Below are 14,425 nucleotides of genomic sequence, written 5' to 3' on the forward strand. Positions count from 1 at the left end.
CAACCCACGAGTTTTCTCACTTTTACTCTTCCGATTCTCTCCCCTACCCCTCTGTCGGGGAGTGAGTGAGCGAATGTGTTGCCCTTAAGTAGTAGATACTGATGAAATATTGTCCTTAAGTAGTAGTGAAGTAATGCATATCTTGGTATACTAATAAAATGTAAGGAGGAAGGGAGGATGGCTAAGCAGCTGGTTGCATACCTTCAAAGATAAGGGGAAGGTAAAACAAATGGACATGTGCAAGATAGGAGAAACTGGGTAAAAAGTAATTCAGGCAGGGGGAGATTGCAACTACCGATCCAATTAAGGACTGAAGAAAGTAGCCCCCCACTCCTCCTACGCAAGCACAGTGAATTAGAAAGACACTATATCTTTAAAGACTAGACGAATAAACTGTTAACCAATGAAGATGAGCACGCGAAGACAGGTTAATAATTATGTATTAGATAGGTGTGGAAATTGTATATTCAGTGTATAAATAAGGGAATAGAATTCGAGCTTGGTGTGCTTGATTTGTGAAATTCTTCTAACTTGCACCCAGCGCTGAATAAAGCAATATCTCCTTTCTAAACTATTTTTGGTTTCAGGAGCTTTATTTTCAGGTAACAATTGTGTGGGGCTTAGCTGCCCAGCAAGGTTAAACCATGACAGGGCTGCAGGGGAATCTCTGCTCCCACACCTGGAGCACCTCCTCCCCCTCCTTCTTCACTGACCTTGGTGTCTGCAGAGTTGTTTCACATTTTTTTTCTTACTCCTCTCTCTCACAGCTGCTGCACAGTGTTTTCACCCATGTCTTAAATATGTTATCACAGCAGCACCACTAGGTTCGCTGACTGGCTCAGCTTTGGCCAGTGGCGTGTCTGTCTCGGAGCCAGTTGGAACTGGCTTCATCTGACATGGGGGCAGCTCCTGATCTCACAGAGGCCACCCCTGCAGCCCCTCCACTACCAAAACTTTGCCATGTACACCTAGTACAAGAAGTATCATTTGAAGCAGCAAATTATCCTAGTACAACATTCTGCCTTTTTTTTTCTCACTTCTGCTCACTACTCAGTTGTTATTATTATTATCATTATTATTATTATTATCTCAAATATTCTCATCAAAGAAAGATTTACTAAAAACAGTACTGTGAAAAGACTTCAATATGTTTGGTACACAGGTGGTTTTGTATTCCAGAATAAATATAAAATGCTAAAGAGATATCACTTCAATCTTCAAAAGATACATACAAGTCTTTAAAAGACTATGAAAAATACTAACTATTGTGTAATAGTAAAAATTCTACTAGCAATTAAAAAGTTATTAAGAAACAGGACCTAAATGCTTATAGTCATAATTGATTCACCAGATGAAAAGAAGTGGTTGGAAGCATGATAAGACTATATATGGAGATTAGCAATGCTTAAGAGAATGAGAACTGCAAGGATATGACAGTAGGATGTAAAATACTTGACTGCTGTGTATTTAGGATGGCTCCATTATTCACAGTTGGGGGTATCAACAATAAGTTAGAAGATCATCAAAAAGGAGCACCATTGATGCATTCTCTAACATGCATATTTATTAGAGAAAATAGGGGAAACTTTCTCAGTGCAGTAGCAAATCAGAGAACAGGGGGTAACAAATCATAGAAAAAGTAATTATACTAAGGCATGTAAAATGACATAGCAAACTGGCTTTCGCAGGATCAGAAATCTATGCTGATCAACATAAACTGATACTCAAGGTTGTCACTGCTTTTTATTTTAAAACAACATATTTATTTCACTTGCACATGCTTGAAAGTTATGGAAGAAAAAAAAAAGATGGGGAAAACATACCTCTGATAAAAATGTCTGGGCTGATTTCTGTGCTCCTACATGGAGCAGATATTCATATACGTACAGTGCTAATCTGAAAAATAAACAAGACAATATTTAGTATTGTGCATTTGTTTGTTCCTCTTTTTAGAAACAAAGGACTTCAGAAATCAGTGTTGCACACTGTTTCCTTTCAGAAACCATTATGCACCAAGCCTGTGTAATCTATTATCTATACCGAACTTTTAAAACTAGAACATGTAGGTCAATCTGAGCAGAGGTGTTTAAATAGTAGTTAATTAAATATTATTAAAAAAACAAATTACTTGATGTCAATATTTGAATGATCTTTGGACAGGTGCCCAGTTAGCTAACAACTGACCTACTGCTGCCTATTTGCCCACTATAGCATGCTTACTGTAAATATAATATATTCATACAGCAACCCTGATTATTTATCCAAATCAAAATTTTTACATGTAGAATGTGTCAAGCTGTGAGCACATGTGAACAATAGTCTGTTTATTGAAAGAACATGCAAACTTCAATCTGCATCAGGAAAAGTAATTACAGAATCCACGACACTACTGTAGTACAACCACATCTCTTAAGCAGAGCATAAACATATTTTTAGATTTATTCAGATGTGCATCTTTGAGTTCTGATGACAACACAGCTACAAATTATTGTCACAGTTCCAGAAGGAGCTTCTCAAAAAGTGATCTTCAGCAGGCAGGCACATCTCCAATTAAATCAATAGAGCTGGCACAAGGATCTCATTGCAAAAATGGGACTCATACCCTGAATGGATATCCACTAGAACTTGGGCTGAGAATGCCTTTTAAAAAAAACCAAGAACAGGTGAGCAGTAAGAAACAACAATTTCTATTAATATAGGCTAGATCTGAGTTAGAAAACTAAACATATAGCACTTCCTATTCTGCAACCGATTCTCTAGAGACGTTCCTGTCTGTCTGCATTTTTCAAGTCTTTCAAAATGAAACCTCATTTATTGAGATTTTAATCTCTGTTTAAAATAATTATTTAATAATAATACTTAGAAATTGTCTATAAAACATTTCAGTCCAAGAAAGAAAAGAAAGTCAGGTTGCACTTTTTAAAAAACTGCTATCTGAACTGTTTTTAAGAAGCAAAATCTATGAGTGCACTTTGTGATATACTGCTATTTAATATTTAAGCATACGATTGGTTTTAGTTTGAACCTTGAAAGGGACCATACCCACTTTTTAATTCTAGTATTTTACAAAACAGTTGTATATTAGTTTGTATTAAGCCATATGAATAAATACAAACAGTGTGATAAGGAGGAAGCACTTAATTTATTCTAATGCAGCATGGTACTATTCATTGCTCAAATGCCTAACAGTTCAGAGATGATAGAGTGATATGCTTTTTCTAAGTACTGTGAAGAGAGAGAAGATCACTTATTCTAGCCTCTCTTCTCAAAAACACAACTGGATCTTTCAAAAAAAAAAAAAGAAAAATCAAATCTTGTTGACTTAATACTTTCCAGTTGAACTATGATTCAATTTTTAAGCATTAAATGGTTATAGACAAAATCTAAGATCAGAAAGATGTAAAAGACAGAGGGAGAATTCTACATAGTAACCAAGATGACTTCTATACCTAGTAACACTTGAAAATATTTCATTTGTCTTCCAAGATGCACTTTTTTTTTGTTCTTATCAAAACATGAAGCCTGCAGTCCAGATAAAAAGATTTGTGTGATCATATCCTTTCTATCCAGCAAAGGAAAGCAAAAAAGCACCAGAACAGAACCAGGCATTTATTGCAGATACACCACCTTCATAAGTCTGCCATCTATTAAAAGCTTTAGTGAACACTGCAGTATGATAACCAAATCAACAGCACAATACTTTAATATCATAAAAGATTTGTAAGTATCATCTAAGGACTCCTGGAATCTATCTGCAAAACACAGCACATGCCAGCAATGTTCCAGTATAACTGAATATCACTACCCTGCATGCATCTTAGTTGGTCAGCATCTAAAAAAAACCAAGATTTTTTTAACACAACAAAAAAGACAATCCTAGAGGTTTGATATAAGCATATGGAATGTGCTAATTAAGCTGTAATTAAAATTATAAAGTCTCCTACACTTCAACATACATTATTACATCCTGGTCTAAATATACTAACCATGAAATGAAATGGTGAAACAACTTTGTTTTTTAAGCAGAGGGTAGGAGGAGACAGATTTCAGGAAAAGATAAATATGTCACAGTTTAGGCTTCCAAGATGATTCAAATGTGATAAATTAAGAGTGGGACCACACTTGCAAAGGAACTGCATAACTCCTCTGACAGGAAAGCCAGGACCACCTTCCACAAACAGATGTAAGACAGAAGGCAAAGCATAAGCTAATCTGATGGGTTCATTTTAAATCTAAACTCTTTGCCCATACTAGTTATTATACTGTAAGGAAGTCTTTACAGAATTTAACAATATTATAGTTCCATTCAGAAATAAATGCATTTGCCACAGAGATCAAACAAAAGATAGTAATGTTTTACTGCATTAGTCACAGCAAAAAGATCGATGAAAACTGATGCTCTGAGGAAAGATAGCAAAGAAATCAAAAAAGATTCAACACAGTGTAACAAGCAGGATTAATGCATATAGAGAGTTTAACTATGACATAAGAAAGACTAGAACAAGATAAAAATGGCCACAGTCCGAGTATGTAAAATTAGGATAGGATAGAATAGAATAGAATAGAATAGAATAGAATAGAATAGAATAGAATAGAATAGAATAGACTAGACCAGACCAGACTATTTCAGTTGGCAGGGACCTGCAGCCATCATCTAGTCCAACTGCCTGAGCACTTCAGGGCTGACCAAAAGCTAAAGCATGTTGTTAAGGGCATTGTCCAAAGGCCTCAAACACCAACAGGCTTGGGGCATCCACCACATTTCAGCTGGTCCCTTACAATTTCAGTGTCCACAAATGGAAAGTCACTGTTCCCACACTCGTGGTCCTCCGACTCAGGGGACCAGGCAGCCCAAGGTCTGTCAGTATTATTAAACACTGAGGCAAAAAACGCAGTGAATGCCTCCGCTTCTTCTTCATCCCTATTAGTCAGGTGACCATCTTCAACAAGTATCGGTCCAATGTTTTCTTAGACCTCCTCTTGCTATTAACATACTTAAAAAAGCCCTTCTTTTCTGACACAACACTGGCCAGTTTCATCTCTAATTGAGCTTTGGCCTTTCGTGTCTTCTCCCTGCATATGCAAACCACGGCTCTGTAATCTTCCTGCGAAGCCTGACCTTGCTTCCAGAGATCATACCGTTTCTTTTCCCTCTTGAGCTCCACGAGGAGTTCAGCCAAGCTGATTTTCTGCCCCACTTGCTTGACTTTCAACACAGTGGAATTGCCTGCTCCTGTGCTTCTAAAAGGTGCTTCTTAAAACCTGACCAGCCCTCGTGGACTCCTAAGCCCTCAAAAGCAGATTCCCAGGGGACTCTGCTAAATAGCTCCCTCAGTAGCTTAAAGTTTGCTCTCCTGAAGTCCAGGGTAGCAACTCTGCTGTCCTTTTTCCTCATTACAATGAAAATTTCAAACTCAACCATTTCGTGATCACTGTGGCCAAGACAGCCACCTACCATCACATCCCCCACGAGTCCTTCTCTAGTCACAAACAGCAAGTCTAGGAGGGCATCTTTCCTAGTTGGCTCACTGAGTACCTGTGACAAGAAGTTATCTCCTACCAACTTCAAGAATTTCCAAGACCTGCTCATCACAGCAGTATGGCATTCCCAGCTGGTGTCTGGGAAGCTGAAATCTCCCATAAGGACCAGGGCTACCAATCCAGAGATTTCTCCTAATTGCCTGTAGAATAACTCACCGGTGCTTACATCCTGGCTGGGCGATGGGTAGTAGACACCCACTACACCATCTCCTTTGTTTTCCATCCCCCTAATCCTCACCCAGAGGCTCTCAGCCACATCATCGCTAACTGTAAGGGCTGTACAGACAAACCTCTCCCTTACGTATAGTGCGACACCTCCACCTCGCCTGCCCTGCCTATCCCTCCTGAACAGCCTGTAGCCCTCCATCCCAGCACTCCAGTCGTGGAAGGGTCATTCCACCAAGTCTCACTCATACCAATGATGTCCCAATACCCAAATCAGCAATTAAATGTTTATGTTAATAGGCAGTAAATTAGGTTAAATTCCCCAAGTTGATTATGTTTTGCCCATGACAGTAACGTGCGATTTCCTCGTGTTTATTTCAACCCATGAGTTTTCTTGCTCCTGTTCTGCCTATTTTCTCCCCCATCCTGCTGTGTGGGTGGGGGAGCGCAGAGGGTGGTTGTGTGCGTGATTGGCTGCTGGCCAGGATAAACCCACCACAGAGTTGCTGTCCGATCACACAGGGATGGGATTAGGAAAGCCAAGGCTGACCTGGAGTTGAATCTGGTGAGGGCTGTGAAGGGCAACAAGAAAGGATTCTACAAGTATATAAAAAGCAAAAGGAAGATGAATGAGCAAAAGGAAGATGGGCTCAAGCTGCGCCAGGAAAGGTTTAGGTTGGAAATTCGGAAAAATTTCTTTACGGAAAGGGTGGTCAAGCATTGGAACAGGCTGCCCAGAGAGGTGGTGGAGTCACCATCCCTGGAAGTGTTCAAAAAACAGGTAGATCAGATGTGGCACTTCGGGACATGGTTTAGTGTAGTCTACCCTTGATTGGTTTAGTGTGGACTTGGTAGTGTAGATTAATGGTTGGACTGGATGATCTTAAAGGTCTTTTCCAACCTAAACGATTCGATGATTCTAAGAAAACATGGGTCTGCTGCTGAATGGGGCAGGGTACCTACCCTACAAATGACACAGAAAAGGCTGAGCTACTCAATGCTTTTTTTGCCTCAGTCTTTAACAGTAAAACCAGCCTTCAGGAATCCCAGGCCCCAGAGACCAAAGGGAAAGTCTGGAGAAAGGAAGACTTACCCTTGGTGGAGGAGGACCAGGTTAGGGAATGCTTAAACAAACTGGACATTACACCCATGAGTGCTGAGGGAGCTGGCTGATATTGCGAGGCCACTTTCCTTTATCCTTGACAGGTCATGGTGTTTGGAAGAGGTTCCTGAAGACTGGAAGAGAGCATATGTCATTCCTGTCTTCAAGAAGGGCAACAAGGAAGATCTGGGGAACTACAGGCTGGTCGTCCTCACCTCTGTCCCTGGGAAGGTGATGGAGCAGCTAATCCTGGGAACCATTTCCAGGCACGTGAAGGACAAGAAGGTGATCAGGATTAGTCAGCATAGATTTACAAAAGGGAAATCAAGCTTGACCAACCTGATGGCCTTCTACAGTGAGGTGGCTAGCTTGATGGATGAGGGGAGAGCAGTGGATGCTGTTTACCTCGACTTTAGTAAGGCTTTTGACACTGCCTCCCATACTATCCTCATAGACAAACTGACAAAGTATGGGTTAGAGAAGTTGACAGGTGGATTGAAAACTGGCTGAATGGCCAGGCCCAGAGGGTTGTGATCAGCGTCACAAAGTCCAATTGGAGGCCAGTCACTAGTGGTGTACTCCAGGGGTTGATTCTGGGGCCAATAGTGTTTAACTTCTTCATTAATGACCTGGATGATGGGGCGGAGTGCACCCTCAGCAAGTTCACAGATGACACAAAACTGGGAGGGGTAGATGATACACCAGATATCTGTGCTGCCATTCAGAGGCACCTGGACAGGCTGGAGAACTGGTCAAAGAGGAATCCCATGCAGTTCAACAAAGGAAATGCAAAGTCCTGCACCTGGGGAGGGATAATCCCAGGCACTAATATATGCTGGGGGCAAAGCTGGAAAGAAGCTTTGCTGAGAAGGACCTGGGGGTCCTGGTGGACAAGCTGACCATGAGCCAGCAATGTGCCCTCGCAGCAAAGGCAGCCAACAGCATCTTGGGCTGCATTAGGAGGAGTGTTGCCAGCAGGTCGAAGGAGGTGATCCTTCCCCTCTACTCAGCACTGGTGAGGCCACACCTGGAGTAGTGTCCAGATGTGCGCTCCCCATTTCTCGTGGTTTAACCCCATTCGGCAACTAAGCACCACGCAGCCGCTTGCTCACCCTCCCCCCACCCAGTGAAATGGGGGAGAGAATCAGGAAAAAAAAAAAGTAAAACGTGTGGGGTGAGATAAAGACAGTTTACTAGGACAGCAGAGGAAGACAAAGTAATAATAATAATAATGCTAAAAGAATATCCAAAGCAAGTGATGCACAATGCAATTGCTCACCGCCCGCTGACCGATACCCAGCCAGTTCCCAAGCAGCGATCGCTGCTCCACGGCCAACCCCCCCCAGTTTCTATACTGCCCATGACGCCGTATGGTATGGAATAGCCCTTTGGTCAGTTTGGATCAACTGTTCTGGCTGTGCCCCCTCCCAGTTTCTTGTGCCCCTGGCAGAGCATGGGAAGCTGAAAAGTCCTTGACTGGCATAAGCAGTACTGAGCAACAACTAAACCATCAGTGTGTTATCAACATTCTTCTCCTACTAAATCCAAACCACAGCACTGTGCCTGCTACTAGGAAGAAAATTAACTCTATCCCAGCCGAAACCAGGACACCTATGTACCTGAAGAAACCCTTCTTGTTACCGGGTAAGAATCAGGGGGAAGGCGAACAAGGCAGATAACATGGTGGGAGTCTGTTATAGACCACCCAACCAGGATGAAGAGGCAGATGAAATATTCTATAAGAAGCTGGGAGAAGTCTCACAATCGCTAGCCCTTGTTCTCATGGGGGACTACAACTTACCAGATGTCTGCTGGAAATACAGTACAGCAGAGAGGACACAGTCTAGGAGGCTCCTGGAGTGTGTGGAAGATAACTGCCTGACACAGCTGGTGAGGGAGCCAACTAGGGAAGGCGCCCCGCTGGACCTGTTGTTTGTGAACAGAGAAGGACTTGTGGGTGATGTGATGGTTGGAGGCCGTCTTGGGCACAGCAATCATGAAATGATAGAGTTTTGATTCTGGGAGAAGCAAGGAGGGGGGTTAGCAGAACTGCTACTTCCAGAGGGCAGACTTTGGCCTGTTTAGGGGCCTGGCTGACAGAGTCCCTTGGGAGGCAGTCCTGAAGGGCAAAGGAGCCCAGGAAGGCTGGGCCTTCTTCAGGAAGGAAATCTTAAAGGTGCAGGACCAGGCCGTGCCCATGAGCCAAAAATACGAACCAGCGGGGAAGAAGACTGGCCTGGCTGAACAGGGAGCTTTGGCTGGAACTCAGGGAAAAAAAGAGAGTTTATGACCTTTGGAAGAAGGGGCAGGCAACTCAGGAGGACTACAAAGATGTCGTGAAGCTATGCAGGGAGAAAATTAGAAGGGCCAAAGCCCAACTAGAACTTAATCTGGCTACTGCCGTAAAAGACAGTAAAAAATGTTTCTATTAATACCTTAGCAACAAAAGGAGGGCTAAGGAGAATCTCCATCCTTTATTGGATGGCGGGGGGGGAACATTGCCACCAAGGATGAGGAAAAGGCTGAGGTACTTAATTCCATCTTTGCCTCAGTCTTTAATAGCCAGACCAGTTGTTCTCACGGTACCCAGCCCCCTGAGCTGGAAGACAGGGACAGGGAGCAGAATGAAGCCCCCATAATCCAAGGGGAAATGGTTAGCAACCTGCTATGCCACTTAGACACACACAAGTCTATGGGGCTGGATGGGATCCACCCAAGGGTATTGAGGGAGCTGGTGGAAGGGATCACCAAGCCACTTTCAATCCTTTATCAGCAGTCCTGGCTGACCAGGGAGGTCCCAGTTGACTGGAGGTTAGCAAATGTGACGCCCATCTACAAGAAGGGCCTGAAGGAGGATGCGGGGAACTACAGGCCTGTCAGCCTGACCTTGGTGCCGGGGAAGGTTATGGAGCAGATCATCTTGAGTGCCATCACGTGGCATGTGCAGGACACCCAGGTCATCAGGCCCAGTCAGCATGGGTTCATGAAAGGCAGGTCCTGCTTGACCAACCTGATCTCCTTCTATGACCTGGTGACCCGCTTAGTGGATGAGGAAAAGGCTGTAGGTGTTGTCTACCTGGAGTTTAGTAAAGCCTTAGAAACCGTCTCCCACAGCATTCTCCAGGAGAAACTGGCTGCTCATGGCTTGGACGGGCATACTTTTCACTGGGTAAAAACCTGGCTGGATGGCTGGGCCCAGAGAGTACTGGTGAATGGAGTTAAATCCAGTTGCCGACCGGTCACGAGCAGTGTTCCCCAGGGCTCAGTTTTGGGGCCAGTTTTGTTCAATATCTTTATCAATGATCTGGATGAGGGCATTGAGTGCACCCTCAGTAAGTTTGCTGATGACACCAAACTGGGTGGGAGTGTCGATCTGCTGGAGGGTAGGATGGCCCTGCAGAGGGACCTGGACAGGCTGGACCAATGGGCCGAGGCCAGCTGTATGAGGTTCAACAAGGCCAAGTGCCGGGTCCTGCACTTGGGTCACAACAACCCCATGCAACGCTCCAGGCTTGGGGAAGAGTGGCTGCAAAGCTGCCTGGCCGAAAAGGACCTGGGGGTGCTGGTCGACAGCCGGCTGAACATGAGCCAGCAGTGTGCCCAGGTGGCCAAGAAGGCCAACAGCATCCTGGCTTGTGTCAGGAATAGTGTGGCCAGCAGGAGCAGGGAGGTGATTGTCCCCCTGTACTCAGCACTAGTGAGGCCACACCTGGAATCCTATGTCCAGTTTTGGGCCCCTCAGTACAAGAAGGACATTGGGGTGCTGGAGCGTGTCCAGAGAAGGACAACAAAGCTGGTGAAGGGTCTGGAGCACAGGGCTGATGGCGAGCAGCTGAGGGACCTGGGCTTGTTTAGCCTAGAGAAGAGGAGGTGAGGGGAGACCTTATTGCTCTCTACAACTACCTGAAAGGAGGCTGTAGTGAGGTGGGTGTTGGTCTCTTCTCCCAAGTAAGAAGCAATAGGACAAGATGAAACGGCCTCAAGTTGCACCAGGGGAGGTTTCGATTGGATATTGGGAAGAATTTCTTCACCAAAAGGGTTGTCAAGCACTGGAACAGGCTGCCCAGGGAAGTGGTTGAGTCCCCATCCCTGAAGGTATTTAAAAGATGTGTAGATGTGGTGCTTAGGGACACGGTTTAATGGTGGACTTGGCAGTGCTAGGTTTATGGTTGGGCTCGATGATCTTAAAGGTCTTTTCCAACCTAAATGATTCTATGATTCTTTGATTTTTACGTCCCTAGCCAAGTTCAGCTCCAGCTGTGCCTTCACTTTCCTGATCCCCTCCCTGCACTCCCAGGCTATATCCCTATAATCTTCCCAGGATGTGTATCCCTGCCTCCACTGCCTATGCATTTTGGTTTTATGTTTTAGTTTGGCTAAGAGGTATTGACTTAGCCAAGCTGGCCTTCTGCCTCCCCTGCCCAACTTCTTGCACGTCGAGACTGAGAGCTCTTGAGCCCTAAGAAAGATGTCAGCAGGGCTCAGGAAGAAATGTCAGTTAAAAAGAAAAAATACTGAAGAAATTTTAATATTTCAGCCCTTGACTCAAGACAGTTTTGTGTATAGCTTGTATCAGGCAGACTTTGCAAAGTGGAATTAAAATAAACCTATAGGGCTACTGTTTGTCCAGTCAGATGAATCTCATGTTCTCTTATCTAGTCCCTAAAATACTATAGCAAAACCCACCTCCCCCAAAACTAAGAAACAACAACAACCCCCCCCCCCAAAACTACAAACCCAAAAAACTTCTAGTTGAAGGTTCAAGACAAACTGCCTGAACTAAAACTCATCACTCATGTTTGGACTATTCATTGTCATGTTAAATGCAATTCTGAAGTAATACTACTTTTGCAGAAGGCACATGCAAACATATTTTTGGTTAGAGGTCACCTGACCCTCTCAACAGCCTCTCTCAACCTTCTACAGGCTGCAGCAGACTGACTCAGTAGCCTTGACCAGGCTAAAGCGAGTTATATACTTCCTCCTCCCCATTTGCTGTATTCAACTTTTCCTCCTTCACAACCATTGCCTCCTGCCTGTGCTAAACCAATCTCAGTAATGGAAAGCAAAGCTGCAACTACAGTGAACTTAAAGAGACTCTACTCAAAAGTCATTTTTCTTCCAATTATTTTGCAGCTACTATATCTGCAAGTAATGTATAATGCTATAATATCTGAAGGAAATAATCCTAAAACCTGGCTCAACCAAACAACACTGTTTATTGTGCTACCAGTGCCACTATGTTTATTGTGGACATTTGACTGCACGTGCTACATTGTCAGTTTTCAGCATTTCTCATGTGCACTGTCAAGTTTCTGCCAGTGTGAAGTCGTCTATTATTTTTTTCCTCCTGTGTATGGTTAAATAAAGAAATCCTTACGTGGTTTTAACAGATTTTATTTATATTTTTCATACCACAGTGCCAACACCTAAAAAGTAGTTCTTGCAGACCATTTACACACACACACAACAACCGTTTGCTTTCTTCCTTTGAAAACCTTTGCTAGTTTTTTTTTAACAGACGAAAAATAAACGAAGCAATGAACACACCACTGCTTTCCCCTGTCTCTTGAAACACTATGTCCCTCGCAAGTAATCCCCCGCTCCTGCTTGCAGTAACCCCATTTTAACTCCCGGAGAACAATGCACTTCACTCCGTGCCCCCTCCCCGGCCAGGCCGCTGCCCGCACTCCGGGCCCGGACACGGCCGGCAGAGCCAGCCAGGCGAAGAGGAAGACAAACGGGGAGGGGGCAGAAAGATACGCGGTCCCGATGAAAAGTTGAGAGCCAGAGAGTTATAAAGCAGCGGTGGGAGGCTCCCGATGCCCCCGCTCCTACCCGGCGGCAGCACCGTCCCCAGCAGCCAGGCTGAGGCTCTTTGTTATAAAAGTCGTCCCAAAACCTTACGCTACCACAAACACCCCCTGGCCCCGCTGGGACCAGGAGGAAGAGACGCCCAAGTGCACTCCTCCGTCCTCGCCCTAGCGCGCCGACGGCTCAACGGTCGCCCTCCCTGACCCCACATCCCGCAGAGCTGAGGAGCAGGGGAAGGGGGGGGCGATGGTCTCCGCCAGCACGACCTATGCTTCCCTCCTTCCCACTTCACCCAGCCCCTGCCGACCCCTCCCGTCCCGCCACCTCTCCCACCGCGGGGCGCTGAGGGACGCCTTCCCGGACCCTTCTGGCCCGCGGCGCAGAAGGCAGCCACCGCGGTGCGAGAGTCAGGGCCCCCGCGGCCCAACTACCTCCCTACCTCCCACCGCCCCGGCCCGTTCCCGCCCGGTCCCTTCCGCTCCCCGCGGACTCCCCCCTCCTTTCGCGGAGCGCACATCCGGCCATATCACCCGCGAGCAGAAAAGTTACGTTGTGCAAGGTATGTGCGTGTGTAGGCACCCGGTCAGGCAGGTTGTACTCACTTCTCCCTGGCCTGGCTGTCGGATGGGACGCTGCTGTTGCTCTTGCCTTTGCCGTACATGCCTGCAGAGAGCTCCGACTGTCACGCACCTGTCAACCGATCACACCCTCCCCGGGAACAGCCCCGTCACCATGGAGACGCTGCCACACACACACATTATTGGCCCGCCGCGCAGAAGGGCACACCCCCCGCGCGGTGATTGACAGGCAGAGAACAGGACAGACTGCTTCCTCCTCCCTCTCGCTCTCCCCACCCTCTCAGCTCCTCCTCCTTCTTCTTCCTCCCTCCCCTCCCCCGCTTGCGCTCTCCCTTCCCCGGTGCAAGGGGGAATTAGAAACGGTTCTAGAAGGATTTTAAACAACTCGCTGTTCCGAGCGCGCGCTACCCGCCCTCCGTTGCTACCGGCGAGGGAGAGCACGAAGGAGAGAGGGAAAGTGCGGACTGGACTCCGCAGCTAGCACCACCGGGCAGCTCCCAGTCTCGTTGTTCAGCCAGCTGTACAGGCCACCACGCCTGCCGCTCTCCCCGGCACCCCTTCCCCGCCCCTAGCCAATTCAACCAGCTGTGGAGTGCGCTGCGTCCCCCATCCCCCGCAGGCTGGGGACGCAGCCGGCACGGAGTCGCCTCTGCCACCCCGCTGGGATCTAGAGCGGCCCTGCAGCTGCCTCCATCTCCCTCCTCCCCTCCACCCCAACTGCCCTCGGCGTCCACGGTGCCCCCGCCCCCTGCAGAAGTCCCCTCAGCAGCTGCAGGGCCCTGACACCCAGCTCCAAACTACCTTAAGGTCTGCCACCCCTTTTGTGCCTCCTCTGGCCCACTGGAGATGCTCCACACACCCTGCACTATGTGGGGGCCTGCACCAAGCCTTGGCACTGCAACACCCTCGCCCCTGAGCCCTCTGACCACCTCAGAGGCCACTTCATGAGCCCTTCCACCTAGACCCCTTTGTGCTGGGCTTCAAATCCTCTTTTAGTACCCACAAGTACCCCTCAAGCTATGGCACATGCTAGTTCTGTCAGGCCCCAAACTACTTGAGCACCTATGTCTACCCTCCCACAGAAATATCCTCAGCTCCTACATTCCTTGAGCACCAAAGCTCTAACCTTTCTTCTAGCACAGCTAGGAAGGGTAGGGACAAGCTGAGAATGTCTTCCCTATCACAGTATGTCTTAGAAAAGCTAAAACAAAAAAACTGCCAAAAC

General features: G+C 46.3%; 1 protein-coding gene across 28 annotated transcripts in view; it reads right to left on the minus strand.

Moving 5' to 3' along the window:
- Positions 1-13,283, minus strand: part of LOC142596543 (single-stranded DNA-binding protein 2-like) — a 145,947-nt gene extending 132,664 nt beyond the window's left edge. For all 28 annotated transcript variants that reach the window (XM_075725701.1, XM_075725729.1, XM_075725728.1 and 25 more), the window contains exons 1-2: positions 13,225-13,283; positions 1,824-1,896 (exon numbers count right to left, since the gene is read on the minus strand). In XM_075725701.1, coding sequence (XP_075581816.1) covers positions 1,824-1,896; positions 13,225-13,283 — 132 coding nt within the window. The remainder of the gene's footprint in view (positions 1-1,823; positions 1,897-13,224) is intronic.
- Positions 13,284-14,425: the final 1,142 nt, after the last annotated feature.

The sequence above is a fragment of the Pelecanus crispus genome, chromosome W (genome assembly GCF_030463565.1).
Source record: "Pelecanus crispus isolate bPelCri1 chromosome W, bPelCri1.pri, whole genome shotgun sequence".
Lineage (NCBI taxonomy): Eukaryota > Metazoa > Chordata > Aves > Pelecaniformes > Pelecanidae > Pelecanus > Pelecanus crispus.